The following is a 23,409-nucleotide window of genomic DNA, read 5'->3' as shown; positions in this document are numbered from 1 at the left end:
AACAGATATTTTTTATGCACAAAAAATAGAACAAATAGAGAGTAGACGAGCAACAACAGTATCAGCTAAAGATATAGTTATATAAACTTCATTTTTCATGCTTCCCTTATACTACAGTGCTGTTGAATTGTCGAATCTGATAGGTCAGAAGGTGTTGATTCATTTTCCACAACAGCAAATCACAGGTTTATATTAACATGTTTCTTTGAATAATTTATTGTTTCTCTAGTAAGAACTCAATCCCACTGGTGGACACTCCAAATAATCTAAATCTAATAGCTAACAAATGGGGGAAAAACATGTTATTAACAAATTAAATGTATAATTATTGATATGTGAAGCTTAAATAAGGAGATGTTTGTTTAACATTTATAGAAGGAGCCTGTCATGTCAGAACCCTTGTAACAGAACTGCAGCGGTTCCATTATGTTTTCCACCATGGGAAAGTCTTCCAGACAGAGGACTTTGTATCTTGCAGTTTCTCAGTAGCAAGCAGCATTTTCTTTGTCTTAATTATATCTTAATTATCTTAAGTAACTTCAAGAGAAAGTGAAGGGATAACTGTTTCTAGCTTCTCTAATAAGTGATAACAGTAGTCTTCAGTGTCAGTGCTGTGTAACATTTTTCTGAGTCTTTAGCACAAAGAATTTGTCTTATTAAGAACCTGTCTTATTAACTGCAAAAGAGAGAAAGAATAGGCTGGTGGGGGAATGACTGTTTATAGCTGATATAATGTAATTGATAACAGTTTTTCCAGTCTTCACCTGTCCAGTTTTGGTGAGCCTGTGCTCACTGCAGCCTCAGATTTCTGTTCTTGTCTGACAGAAGTGGAACCTGGTGTGGTCTTCTGCTGTTGTAGCCCAATCACTTCAAGGTTCAACATGTTGTGCATCCTGAGATCCTTTTCTGCTCACCACAATTGTACAGATTGGTTATCTGAGTTACTGTAGCCTTTCTATCAGCTCAAACCAGTCTGGTCATTCTCCATTGACCTCTTTCATCAACAAGACGTTTTTATGCGCAGATCTGCCATGCACTGGATGTTTTTTTCTTTATTAAACCATTCTGAGTAAACTCTAGAGGCTGTTGTGTTTTAAATACTAGTTATACAAATACTCAAACCAGCATGTCTGGCACCAAAAATCATCACCAATAAAATCACTGATTTTAAAATCACTGCTCATTCTCATTATCTGAAGTTGCTGGCCCGTATCTGCATGATTTTATGTACTGCACTGCTGCCACACAATTGGCTGTACAAGTGTTCCTAATAAAGAGCTTGATGAGTGTATGTGTCTTTTCTACTATGAGAAGATTATTAAAACAGTACACTATTTTAAAATAGAGAGGGGGGATTTGATTAGCAATGGGGAAACATGGAAACAGAAAGAGAGGGATGAAGGTTCAGGTAGGGAAGATGCAAAGATGTAGATCCTAATGATTCAGCTCATGAGCTAACACAAGTGGGTTATAATGGAGGAAAACACAAAAATGTTCATCTCTGTTGTTGAACTGTAATGTGTCAAGGTCTCTGGATGAAAATGACAAATTTCGATCCTTCCTTGGCTTTGTAATCAGTTAAATATATCAGTCAAAGGTAGGCTTTGTTGTATTTTAAAAATCACATCACATATCCTTTATTGTAAAAATAAGTGCTAAAGGTGATAAGTGCTAAGACACTCGTTTGTGTGTGTATGATGTATTACAATTGTATTGTGTTGGGTTTTTTTTATGACTAGGCTATCTTTGTGAAGTCCATCCATCCATTTTCTATACCGCTTTATCCTTTTCAGGGTCACAGGCTTTGTGAAGTTTCCTTGGATTTTTCTTAAAGCTCCATCTTCTTATTTATGAAAGGCACAGTTATGAAAGGCACAAAAATTTGAATTAAATATACTGCAGGTTAAAATGGGGTTAGTGAGAGATTAGCAATTAAATCTCTTTTTAGCACTTCATTGGTCATTTAAATGAAATCCAAACACAACACCCTCATTAAATCATATATAGGTTCCTCATTCCTGAACTTAATTTCTCATGAGACTTAATTTGTTTAACTATATTTAAATAATACAGCTATCATTGTCATTATACATGTACATTACATGTGTACAGTAACATTTATTTATTTTCTTTCCATAGTCCATCTTGGATAAAACACGGCGGCAGATACGTTATAGCAGTCCATGAGCAGTTGAGACGATGTTGCTCCAGAGCCCAACAATGGCAGCTTGACAATGCAGAGATTTAAACTCCTAATCTTTCCATCATTCTTCCACATATCAGGGACAGGTCATCATGCGTACTATTCTGAAAAAAAGAATTAAACCTATAAACCTTAAGGGTTTTTCAGCTGTCCAGTTAAAGGAACCCTTAAAGTAAGGGTTGTTGACTGGCGGACTGTGGTCTGGAGGCGGACCTAATGAAGTACTCCAGCAAACCTAACAGAGATTCTGCTACAGAAGCCGTGCTGGAGTCGATGAGTTATGGCCAATTTTTTGCATTTGTTTATTGGTGCTGCTAAATTTTTTTTCCAGTACTTTGTTATGACTCATCCAGACATGTGTGTTAATGTAAATTATCTAGTTGAAGCCCGTTGACTATTCACAGGTCTAGAAACAACAGAGAACGTAGAGGTTTCTCAGACTCTCTCTCTCTCTCTCTCTCTCTCTCTCTCTCTCTTACTCTCTCTCTCTCTCAATTTATTTATCTCTTGTTTGGTTACGAAACTGACAACATGCTTTCTTTAAAAACGTGCACAAAAACAGAATGTTTAAATACAACTGAAGGCAACTGCTGATTGAGATAAGTGTGTCAAATTTTCATTTGTGCATGGTGGTAGTCAAAAGTTGTAACATTAAGCCCCACTATGAAACAGAACATAACCACTTTAAAATGTCTTATTTATAAAAAAAAATAAATAAATAAATAATAATAATAATAATAATAATAATAATAATAATAATAATAATAAAGGAGTAAGCGGTAGATGGATAATCCCTGTGTGGACTGTAATCCAATGTAAAGACAATATATGCAAATTTTAAGCAAAATATAGCAGTTTACTTTTACTTAAGTGAATTATTACAGTAGCAAAGAATGTTATGTAAGAGGACAGTGAATAACCCTGCTTTAAAGGTTCTATGCAGTGTTCCCCTGTTAGAAAAGTGTATTAGGTAAACACCTTTTAGAATCTGTAAATTCTTAACGACTCAAATAATTTTTGAAAAAGCCTTGAAGTGATGAGTGACACACACACACACACACACACCACACACACACACACAAACATATACATATATATATATATATATATATATATATATGTTTGTGTGTGTGTGTGTGTGGTGTGTGTGTGTGCATATCTATCTATCTATCTATCTATATATATATATATATATATATATATATATATATATATATATATATATATATATATATATATATATATATATATATATGTATAAAACATATATATGTATAAAACAGGGGAGCTCTGCCTTAATGAACATCTGCGCGTGAGTATGGTTTAAAGCCCCGCCCCTGATGGCCCAGCTGATTGTGATTGGCTCTCCGCAGCGCGAGCTGTCAGAGCGCGCGGTCGCTGCAGTGTGATTGACAGCAGGAAGGCAGGAGATGCGCACTGGGTCACTGATGTCCGCGGCTCGTTTCGCGCAGTCATACAGCCAAAGAGCATTTTGACGGTGGCTTTGGACATGAGCAGCAGCCCTCCGCTGGACTACTGCGCCAAACTAGAAATATTTTCTTAATAAAAAAAAAAAAAAAAAAAAAAAAAACCCGACGTAATATTATAATTAATTCAATAATTGCGCGAGCGTTGTAGGTCAATAACGCGTTTGACTATTTATTTTTTCCACGTTTCCAAGCCCAAAGAAGTTTATTTCCTGTTGTGATTGGATTTACGTGAATATGAAGCCACGGATTTTGCTGACCTGTATACTGACATTTACCTGTTCATGTAAGTATCATGACTTTATAGTAGTTCTGCAGTTTAGACCCCAGTGTTTTTAGTTGTAACTAACATAACTAACTGTGACGTCACAACATCTGTGTATTATTGTGTTCACCGAGCTGTGTGTTGTCCTGTATACACGAGTCTTTATCTGCGCAAAAGTTTCATTTCTAGAGACTTTATCACACTTTGACAGACATTTGTGATCACTGGCACAACTGGCTTAGAGATTCATTTAGAAAGTTGTGTTGGACTTGTAAATCTAATGTAAATCCACCCTAGTTGATATTTTATTAGAAATAAGTATAAACAATAGTAACATAGTAGTGCTCCAATAGTAGAATTAGTATTATGTTATAATTCATTGTGCTATACTGGACAATAAAGGAACGTGTTCAAAAAACAATTTTATTATTTTGAATGTAAGTTTTTCCATTATGACAAAAATGTTTCATGTAAGGTGCACATAGTGTTGAAAATTGAAATTGAAAATGTTTCTAGACAATTTTTGGTGTCCAAAGTTTATTTTTGGTGTTGTTTATTTCTTATCCTTCTTAACGAAAACATTACCACTGTAATGAATGATGATATATGGATGTGACTAAGGTCATGTAGGGACAGTTTTGCTTTCTAGTGGATTTAACTGCAAAAATGAATAGACCTTTTTTTTTAAACAGTCACAGTTTTCACTGTTGATGGTGGTGTGTGAGAATCAGTAAGCTATAATACAGAATTTACACAGTTTAAACTTCCGAGGTTCAAAGTTACACACTTGTTATTTGTTATTTAAGATTGCTTTACACTTTGTAAAACTCTTAGAGCCTTGTTGAACTTGGATAGAGACACATTTTGAAATGAAAGGCTTCCAAAAAGGTTCAATTAAATGCTTTTATTATCCACCAAGAATATATTATGGAACCTTTTTTTGTCAATAAGATTTTACTGCCAGCCTGAAACTTTGAGAAGTTTATTCCTTTCAAGAGTGAGTGGAAATTATATTCAGCTAGACATGATATTAAAAAGTTGGCATCCAAAAACTATTTTAGACCAAAGAAGGTTTTGGAAACAGACATCCTTCATTTCCTATATTATTTTTTATGCAAAATTAAATTTTTTGGCATCCTGCACCATTCGGAATGTTACTTCTTTAAAGACCAGGTTCCAATTATATTAAACTGCATATAGTATTTAAAGTTCTTTTGAAAGAAAGTTAAAATTCTTTTGAAATGAACATGCTTTTATTATCAACCCAGAACTGTTTTTGTTTTGTTTTTTTGTTTTTTTGCAAAAGCAAATTTTACTGGCAGCCTGCACTTTTACTGGCAGCCTTATATTAAACTAGACATGGGATTAAGAAGTTTATTTTAAAGTTCATGTTTATTTCTTTGAATCTGGTGGTGTGTATTCAAAGCCAATAGCCATAAATAAACGGTGTGCTGAAGTAGTGGAACAGAAGGAGCTGGTGAGTCCCAGGAGGGAGGAGGTAGACTTGTGGTTTTAAAGAGGTCTTATGATGACCTTGGTGACATTAACCTCTAGGACTCCCCCATCTGATCAGTGGAGCAGTCCAAAGAAGGGCCCCCCCCCAAAAAAAAGAGCCATGGGGACAATAGTGGCCAGTTTTCTCCACCCCCTCTGACCTGAACCTCACACCCTCATCTCCATAACACTGGCCAGGCCTTTTGGGGAGACTGACTTAGATTGAAACCTTTATTAGAGCATGTGTGCACATGCATGTGTGCATCTGTGAGTATTAGGGTAACCCCTTCACAGCTGCCTGTGACTGTGTTCAGCCTCCCCTCCTCTCTTGCTGGGTGCACCTCAATTTCCAGGCAAGCGTACTAGATCCCAGTAATTCAGACAAGACACCCCTCTAGCTAATCCACAATGCTACAATAGGAGTGAATTAGACCACGGAGGTCTGGACCAGAGGTGGGTGGGTGACGTCTCTATCACTGGTGGGTTTAAGGTAATCCTGCAGGGCTCGATCCTGCTGAAGGTACAATTATGAGCCTGAGGTGTTGGTCACATCACAGCATGGATCTGTACATCTAATCCCTTTCTAATACACTTTCCTGTAGGGATTTCTGTTGCACGTGTAACCTACAGGCCTAGACACAAGTTGCCCTCTTTATAAGGGTTGTATCTTATGTAGAGATCTTATTTACATCCATGCCACTAACTCTTGTGGTTACTTTTCTAGTTGTGGATACAGTGATTGTACTTCATTCAGAGTGAGACATCTTAACCTGAACACTGAGGTGTTGAACAGTGCACTGATTTTAACAAGGGATGGGGCAGAGGTTTTGTATTAGGACACTCCATAATTTATTTATTTATTTGACATTTTTTACACACAAGAACTGTTTCAATTTAGTGAAGAATCATGAACAGACCGTGTAACAGTCATAAATATATATATATATATATATATATATATATATATATATATATATATATAAATGTTACAGCAAAATTGTAATATTATTTAAACAACTTGTTAGACCATGTTCTTGTTTGTAGTTAACACAATCTTTAGTGATGAAGCAGCTTGGTCATCTTTAATACGCAGTAATCTTTAGTAGTTTAGTAGTGTTGGAGTGTCCAAATACCACCCACCAAACCCAGTCCAACCAGCAGATTAAGTAATGAGTTATTATATTCTGCTTAACTTTTTAGTAGTTCCAAATCTGGGCCATTTAAACAAATATAGTTATAAAAAAAATAAACAACCCTGAAAGTTCAGACTGATAAATGACATACTCAGTTACATATCTAGATGCATACATATCCAGAAACCTTTACCCAAAGGAAAAAAATTCTTCCTGATGTCTAGCAAATAATAAGTGAATGTACGTTTTATTGTGCTAAAAACAGTATATTGCAGTAACGGAACACTTTGGTTCATTTTTTAGATTTAATGAGATTAATGGAAGTGCAGGTGCTTTCTGTTGGCCATCCCCCCTGTGATTACAGATTGGAGACCAAAGCAATGTGTTGTCCTCCCCCAATTACAGAATATTGCTTATTGATCCAAGCTAAAGGTTTGTGGTTTGACAAATCCTTTACAAAGAGAGTGTCAAGCATCAAATCCAATCCAATCAGCAAAAACATTTTTAGTTTACATCACTGGCACCTGCTTAGTTTACATAAACTGGCATGATCAATAATATAATAATATAATTTTTAGTTCATATATTGTTGTTTTGCCAGTTGTAATAGAAACAAAGTAGTTTAATGAAGTGACACACTAATTTCGTTTTGAGACAATAGGGAGCAATAATTTTAGCACACTCAAAGAGGTGTGACGAACACAGCACACATGCTTCCTGGCCCAGTCGGAAACTGTGGGTGTTTACATGGCTTTGAACTTGGCATATGCCAGCTAATGACAATTAGCTGTTAAACAAAATAAATGTCTGGCCTCCCTGCTAGCTCACAGAGGGGTGCTAATGCAGCACGCTGATAAAGAGCTTGTGGCAGTCATAGCTTGGGATAGTTTAACTCCCATTATTAGGACAAAAGAAGGAGTTCCAGGCCACTTCGTTGCACGGAGCCCGGCGAGTTCCCTCTTTCTCCCAGCTCCTTTACAATTCCTCCCCCAAGGTTTGTATTCAGCCATTGTTTGTGTTGCAGCTCCTGCTGCAGTCATTGACATAATGGACGAAGAAGGGGAGGGGAAGGAATTTGTGAATGTGCATATGCATTTGGAATTCCGTTCAAAGGCTTGTAACACATTTTGTAAGTAGGGGCCAAGTTTGAATGACCAGATCTACTTACTCTTGTGGAAGCGGACCATAAAGAAATAATGCGCTTAACATCAGCATGCACTCTGCATATCCAAGCACAGACGTTCTAAAACAAAATTTTATATATAGTATAGTATATACTTTATTGAACATACTATATTTTAGCTTTTTTGTTTAAATGAACTCATTTTAAATATCCTAAAAATCTGAAAATTGAACAATGGAATATAAGTGAATCGTGAAATGTTTAGTTTAGTAAATGGTTAGTAAGTTGAGAAATATTAGAAAGAGCTTAATTAAGTTCGAAAAATCTAGATCTAATCAAATTGGAAAGGCCAAAATCTTCTCTAATTATCACTCTAATTTGGTACTTGTAGCACAACCCATATTTATCTTTTACAGTTAATACCTGCACCGTCTATGAGATTTTATCTATCTTTAATATAGAGTCCCATTAGCATCCGAGAGTGACCAGTTAATAAGTTAAAATAACAAGTTCCACAAAGGTTTAGGTTTCTTTATTTAATTGCTATTCTGTATCATTTTGCTTGTTCTGTGGCAAAAGTAGTGATTAAACTGTAACAAGAAACTCCAGGTTTTCAAAAACTTTTGTACAGTCAAATGCAACGTGAGTTTAAAGAAAATGAAATATAATACCATTATAAACTTAACTCTAACAGTAGTCATTTTAGTAATGAAGTAATGAAAAAGCAGAACCTCAAATCAAATTTGCAGAACCTCCGTCTTCTTAGCCGTTCCCATCATCTTGTTTTTACTGACTCTCAAAAACAAAACAATTGGGCTGAATTCGGTGAAAAGATTTGCTTATGTTTGCCTTGATGGGTGTACAGACCCAGTTAAGTTCTTTGTCTGGGGGATGGGGAAGCTTAGTGCAAGGTCTGGCCACCAAAATAGTAGTGAAGTTCAGGGCCAACCCCAAGTGGAGACAATAAACTAAAAGAAGGATAGAGATGGCTGTGGTGACTGGACACTTTCTGTTCGTCATGAGCCCCCACTTCTACCATTCACCTCTAGCCAACTCTCTCATGACCCTTTAGGGGATGGGGGCATGATTCGAGGGGTGGGGATGGGTGTAGGACTCCTGCTGAGCTGGACATCACTAACAATAGCGGCAGAATCTCATTTTCACTATTCTTTAACTGTGACTGAAAATGAATTCCTCCTCAGACTTGAACACTCAATCATGTACATTATAAGCCAATTTTGTCTGAAGGAAACTTAAAATATCACTTCAATACACGATACCAAAATACTCCTTAAAATATAATGCATTGAGGTCCAATTTATACAAATAAGGATCATTGGATACACTTATTGCACATGCTAGTACTACAGTGCTTAAATTTTAGCATCTCAGGACAATGTGATGTGTTTATATGGACTTACTGAATCCAGCTTATGACATAACCTCCCTTCCCCACAAGTCACCACTAAATTATATTATCCCACGTTAGGCAGGTGGGGGGTGGACTAGGGGTCTGGAGGCAGCACAGCACAGCTGAGCAAGGCTTTCTGCATCTGCTGAGTGTGACACATCATCACAGAGGGAAAGAGTATGATGAACTGTCTGTGGCAATGAGAGTAGATCCTGTGTCATGTAGAGATTATACAATATCATAAGTCTGACTTTGATGTGAACACCAAGCATTATTTACTACTTGAATGCATTGAAAAAGTATTGTATTTTCACTACTGTGAACTAGTGCAACGCTAGCGGGGTGGTAAAGCACAATATGGGCAAATAATACATAGAGCTGTGCTAATTGCAATAAAACTGATGTGCTTTATAAGACTTAATTGTTGTTGGTAAATGTTTTGCTGTTCACATTATAAGGTTTAAAAAGCAGGTGCATGTTTACGAGGGCCAGTTGTTGGAGCTGTGATGTGCATAATGTGCATACCGGGTTGGGGGTTATTTGTGTCCAGAAGCCTCAGATCCCTACTTCACATTTTCTAGTGCAAGTTCAAGACCTCAACAACAGCTGGGACTAAAGCAATGGCTATCTCCCTGGGTCACTATGGGGCATACGTGTGGACGGGAGTCTTGGGACGTCCCTCTGAAAAGAAAAGCAAATGAAGGAAAGAGCCATAGCGTAAAGGTTGACACTTAGAGAGGACTGGGGTTAGCGAGTGGCATGGGAAAGTCACCTCCAAGTCAGAGTGAAAGGAAAATGGGGTCTGGGGTGGGGGTATGGAAGGGTGGGGGTCTGCATAAGTAGGGGGCAGATGGCCCAATCTTAGAGAAGAGCTGATGGCTCCTGATGGTTGATTGCCGCTTTTTTTAGGGAGTTGGAAAAAGGGAGTTGTCACAGTGCTATTGTCATCAGGGTGGGCTTACCCAAAAGTGGCTGCTTTAACTTGACCTTGTAACCCTCACAACTCTTTGGGTCTGTTTTTGTCTTTGTCAAGACCTTTTTGGTTCAGTGGCCACACAGCATTTGGCCTTATTGTTATAGCCAGGCTTATTTTGATGATACAGAGCTAAAGGGGATATTGACAATGTAACACCTCAATCTTGCAGTCAAGGCAGTGTAGTTAGGAATGAAAGCTTTGTTTATAGAGCTGGTGTAGAATCTTACTATTTTCATTTATACCCATTTACTTTGTAACAAGCAGAATGAGGTGTATGGAGAAGAAATAATATTTTCCAGTGTTTTCTTATTAAAATGTATATATCAGAAATAACTTTATTGGCCAAGTAAGAGTTCACTTTCAGTGAATTTGACTTGGCAATTGCTCCATTAACAAAGACTGAAATGAAATAAAGCAGTGAATTAGACAGGTACAGGTTTTCATACGAGTATTGTATCATAAAGTATGCGGATTTGAGAATGTGCACTACCTGTGAAGATACAATGTAGTATTTCAGTAGTTGGCTTATGTTAATAAAGCTTGTCCAGTACATTATAACAACTCAGGGGATGTTACGATCTCTATGTCTGGTAGTTTATTTTATTTTCATGGTTGGGTATATCACCTTTTTTCCATAACAATGCATTTTTCCATTGTAATTAAGAACTAATGTCATCAATTAATAATACTCATGACTACTAAACATTAATCATTTAATACAGCATAAGCAATCATGCTCTCCATATCACATTAGAAATAAAATTCTAATATACTATTGAATTTTCAATGCAAGTTAACACATTCATTTTGTGACCTTAGTGTTATAAGGTTCTAGCCGAGCTAAAAACAAATGAGAGGTAGAACCTTATAATACCAATGTCACAATTTTCTACATTTGAGGTCTAACCAGCTCTCTCTTTCTCTAATGGTCAGGTGTATGTCATGGCTTAGAGCTGGCCTTTCTGCTCCAGCCCAGTGATGTGATTGCTGTAAGGGAGAGACCGCTCATGTTGGACTGCCGGGTGGAGGGTGAGGAACCCATCACTGTGATGTGGCTTAAGAATGGGAAACCGGTGCCTACAGTAGCTGGTACACGGACCACAGTTTTGTCCAATGGTACCCTGCTGATCTGGAGCTTCCAGAAGAAACGAGATGGAGATTCCACTGATGCTGGAGAATACCACTGTGCTGCCCAGAACCGTTACGGCATGCTGGTCAGCCGTAAGGCCCGTGTTCAGCTGGCATGTAAGTGGGATAGATAAATATGCCATTATCATACACTCACAGAAACAAAGGTACTAAACTTTACCTTTCCTTGTTGCTGGAGTGGTACCCTAAAGCGTATACATTTTGTACCTTTAGTGTGCCTTTTACCTAGAAATGTGCAAATAATGTACACATTTTTAAAGCTTTACTCTAAAAATTATAATGGTACATTTATGTACCTGAAATCATTTAAAAGGTAAACTATATGCACATATGTATTAAAGGTAGAAAAGATGTACACTTGAGGGTAGCACCCCAATGACAAAGAAAGATACTATGTGTGCATATTGCAAATTTATTGGTATTGAAGTGTACGGTTTCACTATTCTGTATTGTGTACATGACTATACTGACCCTTTGTGAGCATGACACTTTAGAATGAGCTTTATACATTAATTTTTACAACAGAAACTTCTGCTAAAAGTAACCACGGCTGATTTTAGTTCCTGGGCTGTAGTTCCAGGAAGCATTTTAGTTCATCCAGTAGAGTCGGTTCTTTTTTGCAGATCAGGACATATTGAAGTGGTGTTTGCCATACTGATCATGACTGCCTTAAACTCAAACTTCCCAAACTGAAGCTTCTCCATAAATGCATTTATTTAACAAGCATTTACTAAAGATTATTAATTGTGATTCAGCGTTACTGGCAAAACCGAAAGTTCCCACAATTCTCATGTTTTTAGTCAAGTGTCATGTCAAAAATGTCGCACAACTGATTTAATAAGTTATATTAGTATTGACATTCAACTTCAGTCTTAACTTCCTCAGTGTTACCTGTCTTTCCATCTCATGAAATGAAAGCTCCATCACACAATTATGGAAATGTGTCGTAAAGGGCAGTAAGATTTTTTAATATAACATCTTGCGTCTTGTATAGAAAATCATGTACAGTAATTGACCATATTACACATGCTAATATCAACTATATAACACTTTGTAACTATAACACAATTATAACGCTCTAAAGTTTTACCTTTAATGCACATTGAACAAAACATGCCTTTTCCTAAAGAAGAGTGTTCCACTTCTCAAATCCTCTTCACTGATTATGCAATTATACAGGTTGTACTCTACATGCAACATAAAAGGTTTGGTTAATTATATGATGAACATGTGACATGAAAGACATGAAACTTGATTGGATTTTGTTTTCCCCATCTGTGACTAGTACAAGTATAAAATCTCATACCATTTATTAACAGTTACATTCACTTGTCTGTCTGTCCCATACAGCTCTTCCTAAGTTTCATACTCATCCAGAGTCCATGACGGTGGATGAGGGAGGAGTGGCACGTTTTCAGTGCCAGGTGAACAGTATTCCTGAGGCCAGCATCACCTGGGAGAAAGATCGTATGGCCATCAGCACATCAAATGAAAGGTAATGTGGTTTTTATGGAAATAATATGAAATATGGTAATATGGAAAGGGTTTTTTTGTTCTTGAACCAATATTTTTTGCTATTTGACCTATTCTCCTCTGACACAAAGGCTCTTTTTCTGCTCACTCTCTCTCTCTCTCTCTCTCTCTCTGTCCAATCCAGGTACACACTTCTCCCCATGGGCATCCTGCAGATCACTGGGGTGAAGAAGTCAGACGCTGGAGTTTTTCGCTGTGTTGCTACCAACATTGCTAACATCCGCTACAGCCACGAAGCCCTGCTCAACGTCACTGGTCAGTGAGCATTTCTTATTTAAAAAGAGATAGAAATCATGTTGGTAGAATACAATCTAAAATAAGTAGCCAATGACTTTTGACATCATGACATTTCCACTAATCACTTGGTTTGAGCTGTATATCCTCATAAAATAATATTCATAGAAATCTCTGTTGAAATATTGGATGATAATTGACATGTTGCATCTTTATTATTTTATGACGCTGATCATGAATAAATAATACAGCAGATAAAATAATGTGTGAAATGTCAGGATTCATATTGTCATATTTATGTCACAGTTGATTTTATTTGCTTTGAATTCTCTATATACACTACATTTTCCCCCCTTTTATTTTCTGTTAGGTGGAGCTCCACGCATCTACAAGGAACCAGTGATCCTGTCTGGCCCCCAGAATCTCACTATCACCGTCCATCAGACAGCCATTTTGGAGTGTATTGCTACTGGAAACCCCAGACCTATCGTGTCTTGGAGCAGACTGGGTTAGAACCTTCAGATTTTCAACTGAGCAAGCATGTTTTATGTGATCTTAGTATAATACTACCATTATACAGCTGGATATCACCTCAGACATTGCTGTTTTTCAATAGCATTGCTCCTATTATAGAGGTGCATACTAGAATTCAGCGGTACAGTACTATAGTTCAGCTGTGTTTGTGTGTGGGTCTTTAGATGGAAGATCTATAGGTGTGGAAGGAATCCAGGTCCTGGGCACGGGGAACCTGATGATCTCTGACGTGTCCCTGCAGCACTCTGGAGTGTATGTGTGCGCTGCCAATCGTCCTGGTACCAGGATGAGACGTACAGCTCTTGGCAGGCTGGTAGTTCAAGGTAGGTTACTGTATAACTATAACAGCTACCATGATGTAATCACATTTAGTGATTTTGAATTATTTGCAACTTAATTCAGCTCCATTGTCCAAATCTGAGCTCTGGTTACTTTCTTTGCGGAGATTAACACATTCTCCTCATGTGCATGATACCTTGGATTCAGGATACACTGTGATTCCTACTAGGATAAAGCAGTCACTGAAATGGATGATTGAGCTCACTCCATATTGACAAACACTTTATGTTTCTGTAAAGGTACACATTTAAACCCTAGGAGGCCAAGGACTGATTTCCTGTGAATTCACTGCTCTTACAATATTTAAATAGCAGTGAAGCATGACTGTGAGATGTTTGTATTTGTGCATGTAAGGATAATAAGAGTATGGACACTTTGAGTACTAAAATGGCCAGGCATGAAACCTGACTTGTGTTTAGTGATTCATTTTGAAAGCTGATTGGAAAGCAGGAGGTTGGAAGTCAATATTCAGTCTCTCCCACCAATTATCACTCCTAACCAGAAGGGAATGGTGTCTTATGACTTATGTCTGGGAATGGTACTTTTCATGTAAACCGTGAGACCCATGACTATCATTTTGCCAATTAAGCACTGAAGCTTAATTTTTTACAAAAGATCAAAAGGTTAAACAATAAAGATAATTTTTCACAGCCTTCTTTGCTCATATTTACCAAGGGTATCAACATTAGTTGAGGACACTGTAGTGGTGCAGAGTGGGTAATGAAGCCTGCTATAAGTATTCTCGCTCTTCGTGCCTCAGGCTGACATGGCTCATCCATCACCCTGCCACTGTCTATATTAGCCTGCTCATATTTCTCTATGACATTACCCTCACTAATTGGATGTCCTCAGGGTAACTGGACACACAACATGGCCATAATCTGATACTAGCATTATAAACACTTTCTGCAACACTGATGAAAGTCATACTGTATGTGACTCTGTTTATGGGGACAAATTCACTGTGCTTAAAATACTAATCTATCAGATTATGTCTAATATAATTAGTCTTAATACTGCTTTGTTTGTTCTAAATCCTTGCACCCAACTGTGTTTTTTTCCTATCTTTATTCCAAGTGTCCATCCTTAACCTGATTAATCAATAGTCCCTCCTATCTGTCTTATACAAAGGGTTTGGCAGTTTAGCCATGGGGATTAATCTTTAATATATTCATTAATTTATTGATTGACTTTTTGGTAAGAGTACAACAAAGAGTTTTATGGCTTTGGACCCAAGTGAGAAATATACAATATATAATTTGCAGTTCCAGATTTCATAATCAGTGTATAACCTTACAAAAGCATTCAGAATTTCTAGTATCAGCTGGACTTGCATTCTGCATGCTTCCAGAAATATATTTCTAGCAGTAATTCAATAAATTATAATAATGGTCTATTAATTTTAAATGCACACTAGACACACTTAAAAAGACAGACCTTTTTAAGACTTTTTAAGCTGTTACATTGTATGATATATTGTATGACCTCCTGCTCAGGTTGATTTCTAATACCAAAATATAGATGATTGAGAACATTAGAGATAGCTGTTCTTTCACAAAGTTTTCTCTCTCACACTCTGACACTTCCCTGTGTACTTAACCCATGTTGGTCTGGACAGAAGTCCTGGTCCAAACAGTTGCCTGGATGGCAAGGTATAATGAAGAATAGACAGAAGGGTCAGTTACAACAGAAATGTGTGTTTGTGTGTGTTTAGTGCGAAGAGCCATCACCTCTAACCTCTGACCTGTCAGTTCTGACCTTTGACACTGACCCACTGGCGGTTATAGAGAGGCAGGGGTGGGGTGTAGCCTGGCCTGACAGACAGCCAATGAGGGGTGGAGTCCAGCAGAATTTATGACTCTAAAATGAGAAAGGGTGACCGTCGTCCCATGCCCCTGCCCCCTCTTTTACCGCCACAGCAATGGGGATGGTCGTTTTCGTCACAGCTGGGAGTCAGCAGAGAGAAGTTCAAGGTGTCGGGGGAAGGGGAAGGGGGACATTTGGCTTTGTGTGACAGACCCTTTGATATTCAGCTCCTTTATATTTGGGGGTAAAAATTTTCATATGAAAAATCATAGCAAAGTCATTAACTGGCTTTATAATGCAGATTCCACAGCTGCCAGATCACCAGGTTTTCTCTGAAAATGTGGGAAAATGTTATTCTTGAATGTGAGGGTTTGAGATAAGCCATTAAGTATTGCTTATGAGTGTCCCATGCAAAAGATATGCAAAGCTAAAACCATCATTTCTTCAGTTATAACTTTTCCCTTCAAATATCAAGAGACTATTTCAAAACTTTATTATATTCAAAGTATTCTTGTTTGTAAGGGTTCTTAGAAACCATAATTTATGAAATTAAGACTGGAAGCCAAAAACAATTACAGATACGCATGTGGAATGATCTGCTCAAAGTAAAGGTCATCACTCATTCCTTGCTCACAGAAAAGCTGATCAATACTCTTCTAAAGATTGGTTGATGTGAAAGCTTAGTGAAGCTGTCAGTTAGATCTCAGCTGTAAAGATACAACTGATCAGGCCTAAGAGCAGGTAACTATCCCCCAAAGGGCTCTCTATGAGTTTTATTTGTCTTTGATTTTGCATTCTGACTGTATTTTCTCCATTTTAATTGTCATAAATTTTCTTATGCAGTATTTGTTTTCTGATAGATGATAACTAGAATGCAGGCTTAGAATGGATTAGAAATTAAAGTAGCACATGAATAAGGAATAACAAACTATACAACATATTAAAATAATACTTTTAAAGAGCTAAAATCAGAAATGTGTCACTCTTAGAGACAAGAATCCTTTCACAACCTTACGAACATCTGCATTCTTTGGTTTTGGTTGATAATGCAGGGTGAAGTATTGATATGAGTAGAGGAAAAGTGATTTGGCGGATCTAAATCACCCTCTTTCATGGTTCTGTCTGGATTGCTAGAGACCAATGTCTCTTAAAATCACCTGAAGTCTTTATAGCGCAAAATGTGACAGTGTTGTTTATTTTAGGACTTCACACAGATAATTAATGTAGGGTTCCAGTTACACTTTGCCTTTCTGAAATATTATTTTTAATTGAGAGAAAGAAGTGAAATGATCAGAAATATATTTGATCACCAATTTCCTCACAATTTTGAAACCATAATCAATCAACTCAGACACACAATTATACTTTTCCCCTTTAGGGTGTTTGTGCATCCAGCTGATCTATATTTTTGTCTTACAAAACGGGCTCCACTGAACGAACTGATGAATGGTCCTCTATTGAAATAGGCTTCTTTTTGACCCTTGACCTTTCACACCTCCATGGACACCCACAGACACTCTTCCCAGGGTTGGAGAGTCATGGACCTTCTGTGGGGGTGTTGGCGGTCTGGTGGGGGTTTAACCTGAGCTAGTGTCAATAGGTCAATAAGATGCAAGGTTCAGGGGTCTGGAGAGCTCTATATATGCATGACTATTGTGAGGCCGTTGAAGGGGTGTCATGCGGAACGATGAACCCACATCTGCCCCGCTGTGCAGACGGACGATCCACAGACGGCACTCCGGGATACAGAGCAGGTTTATAAGATTTAAGTTCGAGATCAAATATTTAAGGATGACATCAAAGGCTGGTAGATTCAATTGAGGAAATCTCATTCATATTTAGTTCTCTTTTGTCAAAAACACAAACCTGATTTCAAAACCTACTGAATTCTGCAAATACGATATCATTGTCACTTTTGAACCCCTTGTCAAAGCCCCTGTGGTGAAAGTAGACTGCAAGAGCACCACATTAATGTCTTCTCCTTATTCACTTATTCAGATTGAGGTCCTGTTAGTGTTTCCTTTCATTATTTATTTATTTATTCACTTTTTTTATTTGCCCATATACATTTACATAGGTGTGCAGTATAATGATGTAGTATCATGTAACATAAGTGCAAATCAACATTCAATTTATCACACATCCTGACTGCATTTCAATAAATGTTAACAAGGTCATTATAGTCATTTTTTTTTAATCACACTATTACTCATTCTCTGCTTGTTCTCTGTATGTTGTGACTTGCCTCTCATCCATGTTTTCATTTCGGTTTTTTATGCTATCTGCTTCCTGTGTAGCTCCTCCTGAATTCATCCAGTGGCCACAGTCTGTGTCTAAACCAGTAGGAAGCAGTGCAGTGTTCACATGTGTAGCTCAAGGAGTTCCTGAACCTCATCTCATCTGGCTAAAGAATGGCAAGATCCTCACTCCTGGAGACAACGTCAAACTCACCAACAACAACAGGTGCTCAATGGCTTACTGTTAACGCTAAAAAAAAATTAGTCTAAAATGCACAGTGGGGATTAGATAAACCTAAGAGTAATACTTAACTAAAATTGCTGTAGTATGACCAATTACGAGCTTAGGGTAATTCCTGCGTATCACCTCAAGATGTCAGTCTCCAGTCGTTTCATGTAGTTGGTAACGTATTGATTCCCAAGTTCATACAATTGTGTGAGCTGCTACTAATTTCTTAAATAATATTTTGTGTCATTTTATTATTATTTAGTAGTAGTAGTAGTAGTAGTAGAAGAAGTAATAGTAGCATTCATAATAATACTCTTAACAGTAAGAAAAACAGCAACAGCAGTAATAATAATAATAATAATAATAATAATAATAATAATAATAATAATGAGTAGATCAACAATTGACCAAAAGATGATCAATAATATATATATATATATATATATATATATATATATATATATATATAGAGAGAGAGAGAGAGAGAGAGAGAGAGAGAGAGAGAGAGAGAGAGATAGATAGATAGATAGATAGATGCACATACACCTTTCCTTCCTGCTTATCTCTGTAAAAACATATCCTCCAGTACCCTGGCAGTGACTCGTATCATGTCTGAAGATGAGGCCATCTACCAGTGCATAGCTGAGAACAGTGCTGGTACCAACCAGGCAAGTGCTCGTCTGGCTGTGTCTCTGGCCACAGAGCTGCCTGACTCTCCTCAGGGCCTGAAGGCCACACCTCTGTCCATAAACACCCTGCAGCTGTCCTGGACTCAGCCTCCGATAGAGGTGACAGACAGTATCATCGGATATGTGTTGCACATACGCAAAATGGGTGGTAAGTAATACTGCGATACTGTCAGTGGGTTTACTGCTTCATGTTGTCTGAACATCAAAATCCATTTAAACAGTTATACGTCATTAACTGTAGTTTCCCTTAATTTTATCCACCAGAAGTCATTTTTAGACTTGTATTTTGCCATGTCAAAATTAGAAATGAGCAAATTCGTTTATTGTAAATTTTGCATTTTAATTATGTACATGGTTTTGTCTATATTCCATCAAAACTCTGAATTCCCATGCATGTACTTGATGATTTATTATTTACAGAGCCAGAGAATAAAGAACTTCAGGAAGCTGTGAGCAAGACAACCTACCAGCATGATCTCACCAACCTGGAGCCTGCCACCACCTATTCCATTTACCTGAAGGCCTACTCTCCTGTCGGTGCAAGCCAGGAGTCCAGCACTGTAGTTGCTACAACACTAGGGGGCGGTATGTAACTGTCTGTCTGCTGTGTATGCCAAAAGACCTAAAACCCAGTTGCTGAGATTTCTGTTTGCATTTTACTTATTTGAATAGACTATAGATTTACTTAATTGTTCTATAAACATGTGTACTCTTCTCAGAATATTTTTCATTAATCCACGGATGCACAAGTCTTACATAAATGTGCAGATGCTTGAGCATCTGTTTTCTTGATGATCTACTTCTCTTAGGAGCTTTTGCATTTTTGACTCACTTTTTGCTGTTGTGGATGGTTCCACATGGATGCCCTAAAGATTTGCATTTCCCAACATCAATATAAATCTCATCTTTTCACCCAGAAAACTGTAGCACTGCTTTCCCAGCTTCATACAGACCGGTGATCAGCAATTGTCAAGGGCCAAAGTCCCATTCATTTTTGGTGATTTTTCTGCTCTAATATACAGAATTAATCTGGCAATTAATTGAATCAGGCATCACTGAACAGGGAACTCTCCAAACAGTGCAGGACTGTAGAACCGGAGATGATTGCCTGTACATTTGTTATATTATCACTTATATTTTTTAGTTCCTACTCCACCTGCATTCTTCACTAAAGTGGTGAATGTTACATCAGTGCAAGTCCTTTGGGAGCTGCCTAACAAGCCGGGTAAAGTTGAGGGTTTCCGACTCTCCTACCGCCGAGTCCCTCATGGAGATTTTCAGGGCCCAGTTCAGATGTCGTGCCACACTAATGTCCACACCATTGCACACCTTGGTAAGTATGGATTTATTTGTGTGCTTTGGTTACCAACCAAATGTTTCATTGAATATATCTGTATGTGTGTTTTCTTGTAAATAACATATTATGCATGCATTATACAACACAAGCCAGTACAACAGTAACTTTCTATGAATGACTGTAAATGCTACTGTATGATTATTGAGTTTTATTATTATTAAGCACCCCATCCAGGGTATCCCCCACCTTGTGCCCCATGCCCCCTGGGATAGGCTCCAGGTTCCCCGCGACCCATTAAGGATAAGCGGTACAGAATATGGATGGATGGATTATTATTAAGCTAATCATTATGTTAGAGGACACAGTGTCTTTGTTCCTATCTACAAATATGACATTTATGCACATTAACTGTAATGGCGTGTAATGAGACAACTGAAAATTGTTTGAGCTGCAGGGTAGATCAATCAGAATTTGAGAAAAGACCATCTGCAGCTCAGTTGTTAAGAAATTGGCCGGTTAGACAATTAGTGTTTGTCTCTGGGCTTAGCTTTTAAATAAAACCATGACTATGACGTACAGGAATTATGTAATAATTGTAGCCTTTTGTACATAATCATCCAATTTACGTCCCTCAAATGCCACTGGATAATTAGCTGGTCATTGCAATATTGCTTTATGCACAAGCAAGGTCTTGTTTTTTTCTGTCAATATGAGGATTAAAGAACGATCAGTGCCAATAAAGCAGACCACCATAAGGGAAGATACTCAACCAATTGTAATATTTATAGTTAAACCCACTACTTCATTTAAGATTATAGTCATTTGCAAGGGTGGCTGGTTTAAATGGGCTAACAGTGCTAAACCTGTCTTTCAGAGATTAAACAAAAATAATAAATCAATACTGTATATCATTTAATTTTTTTCATCTATGCCAGATTATTTGCTGTGAATATATGTCTTATGGTGGATTATAAGTTGCTCTGGAGAAGGGCGTCTGCCAAATACCATAAATGCAAATGTACACATCTGTACAAAATTATCAGCAGTGACATTTGAAACATTTAAAAAAAAAATAGAAATCATGGATGCAGCTATCTGCCTTTAAGTGTGTGTGTGTGTGTGTGTGTGTGTGTGTGCGTGCGTGCGTGTGAGAAAGAAATACATTGCCCTATCATTTGATTATACAAATTATATATATATATATATATATATATATATATATATATTAGTTTTTATTCGCCCATCTAATATCATCTCCAGCCATCACAGGTCATTTGTCTTGTATACCCTTAAGCAATCTGTGCTTGTAATTATTACAGAGCCAAACCAGTAAAAAAAAAAATACTATGACACTGACACTATTACTCATGGACTGCTGGGTATGCCACTGAGCACTATATATTTAGGATGCATATTTAGGAAAAGACTAATCAAAAATGACAAAACATGGGTAACATTAGCATTAAAAGGTGGATATAAAAGAAGTCAGTGATATAAGCTGAGTATAGTACAGACGTGGATGTGAAATAAAGATAGAATGAGACAAGGAGATACCTGCACAAATACAGTCCTGATCAATAGTTTTAGTGTGACTCACATTCAATAAATATGTCTCAGAGTTTTGGAATCTTTGTAGAGGCTTGTGTGATTAATGTTTTTGTGATGGCGCCTTAGATCCTGGGGCTGTGTATGAAGTCAAACTGGTGGCCTACAATGGCAATGGAGAGAGTGACTGCTCCAAGCGACTGGTGTCACTGGCAGAGGATGGAACCACTGCTAAAGCCAGTGCTGGTAAGGGTTCAAGGAATACATGTCTTGGATATTTTTTAATTACCTGCTATATTAATATTTGGGGACGGTGTGCTAATGCAAATCAATTTGGGATTTTGTTTTGCGCAGGAGAGGAGAGCAGGTGCAACTGTAGGGAAACTGAGGGCTCACTAGCAGGGATGGTGGTTGGAATCCACATCGGCATGGCCTGCATCATCTTCTGTGTGCTGTTCCTCATGTTTGGATACCGCCGCAGGTAAGATTTCTACATAGAAATATCATTTGGATATTTTAGTTCACACATGGAAAATTTTAAATCTTGTGTGTCTTTAGTTTCCTCTGCAGGAAGGGGACTCAGGACAGATGGTCTGTGCCCAGAGGTGAGGATGGAGGACACCATGCTCATAACAATGGCATTTCAAAACACGGGCCACCACATCCCCAAGCCATCGAACTTCTGCCTCGGGTAAGACTTATTACATAAAGGGATCATTAAGATCTGCCCCACTGTGCTTCTCAGCTGTTCGTTGCTCATCAGAGTAATATTATATTATTACATTTATAAATTTCCCTTTATGTCTAGTTCACTGCTATATGCAGTCATTATGTCAAAATAAGACAAAACATTTGTCTTGTCTAGGAAGAATTAATATCTAGGCCATTAATTGTAAATGTACAGTATGTAATGAGACATACTTTAAAAGCTAATCTACTGGTTAGAAATATCAGATTTTTAGCAGATCAGCAGACTGAGGGGATTTGATGACTTTGCTTAATAAAGGCTCTCAGGATTTTTGCTAAATAATTAGGTTTAGTCAAGTGAAGTGACATGGTAATATATTGCAGCTTAAGAGAATTATAGAGAAGCAAGTTCACAGGTAGAAAGATTAAGGGACTGTTGATCAGGAAGTTAGGTGACTGCTATAAATGAATCCCACTGACTTTGTTCTGCCCTCTGTTTCAGGGTCAAACCCAGGCTTTCCCAACACAGTGTCAAGTTCTTATTGAGCAGCACTCATCGGGTTTGCCTGGCACAAATGCAGGCACTGGCTAGCCCTGGCTCTAAACCCACTTTACCAGCACTCAGCCTCCCTGTGGTTTCTCTATCCGGCCTGCCAATCAAAGCCCCCCATTGAACCCCCTCAATTTATATCTCATTTGTGTAGAAAAACACACAAAAAAAACCTGCTGCTATCATGAATAAGGGCTTAACTGCTCCTGCCGTGGGCTTCAGAATAATAGTTGTACTGAACAATTTGTCTGAACTAATACAAAATTCAGCTTATTCACCTTTTTAATCCAAAGCTTTAATACCTGTAAATCCTGTTTGCTTAATTGAAAACAGAAACACAAATTGAAAGCCTTATCAAGTAGTATACACCACAGTACAATGTTGGTGTTAGAGAGCTTTGTGTCAGGACTGTGCACCAAAATAGGTGTGGCACTGGAGCAAACCAAACCCAAACTATGTTTTAATATCGGAGGACTTTCTGCTTAAAC

The 23,409-nt window shown here is 37.7% G+C and overlaps 1 protein-coding gene across 1 annotated transcript; it reads left to right on the top strand.

The window, feature by feature from the left end:
* Positions 1 to 3,880: 3,880 nt before the first annotated feature.
* On the top strand, positions 3,881 to 23,086 carry si:ch211-57n23.4 (immunoglobulin superfamily DCC subclass member 3). Its single transcript, XM_053613426.1, has 14 exons — positions 3,881 to 3,976; positions 11,026 to 11,337; positions 12,592 to 12,736; positions 12,899 to 13,029; positions 13,379 to 13,516; positions 13,707 to 13,865; positions 17,985 to 18,150; positions 18,740 to 18,990; positions 19,263 to 19,427; positions 19,987 to 20,175; positions 21,814 to 21,930; positions 22,039 to 22,165; positions 22,243 to 22,375; positions 22,874 to 23,086. Exons 1-14 carry the CDS (start codon positions 3,928 to 3,930, stop codon positions 22,961 to 22,963), a joined length of 2,172 nt encoding a protein of 723 aa, XP_053469401.1. The 5' UTR covers positions 3,881 to 3,927; the 3' UTR covers positions 22,964 to 23,086.
* The last annotated feature ends 323 nt before the right edge of the window (positions 23,087 to 23,409 follow it).

This window comes from Ictalurus furcatus, chromosome 24 (genome assembly GCF_023375685.1).
Source record: "Ictalurus furcatus strain D&B chromosome 24, Billie_1.0, whole genome shotgun sequence".
Classification (NCBI taxonomy): Eukaryota; Metazoa; Chordata; class Actinopteri; order Siluriformes; family Ictaluridae; genus Ictalurus; species Ictalurus furcatus.
Note: the sequence above shows the minus strand (reverse complement) of the source record. Positions and strands in the feature narration are given on the sequence as shown.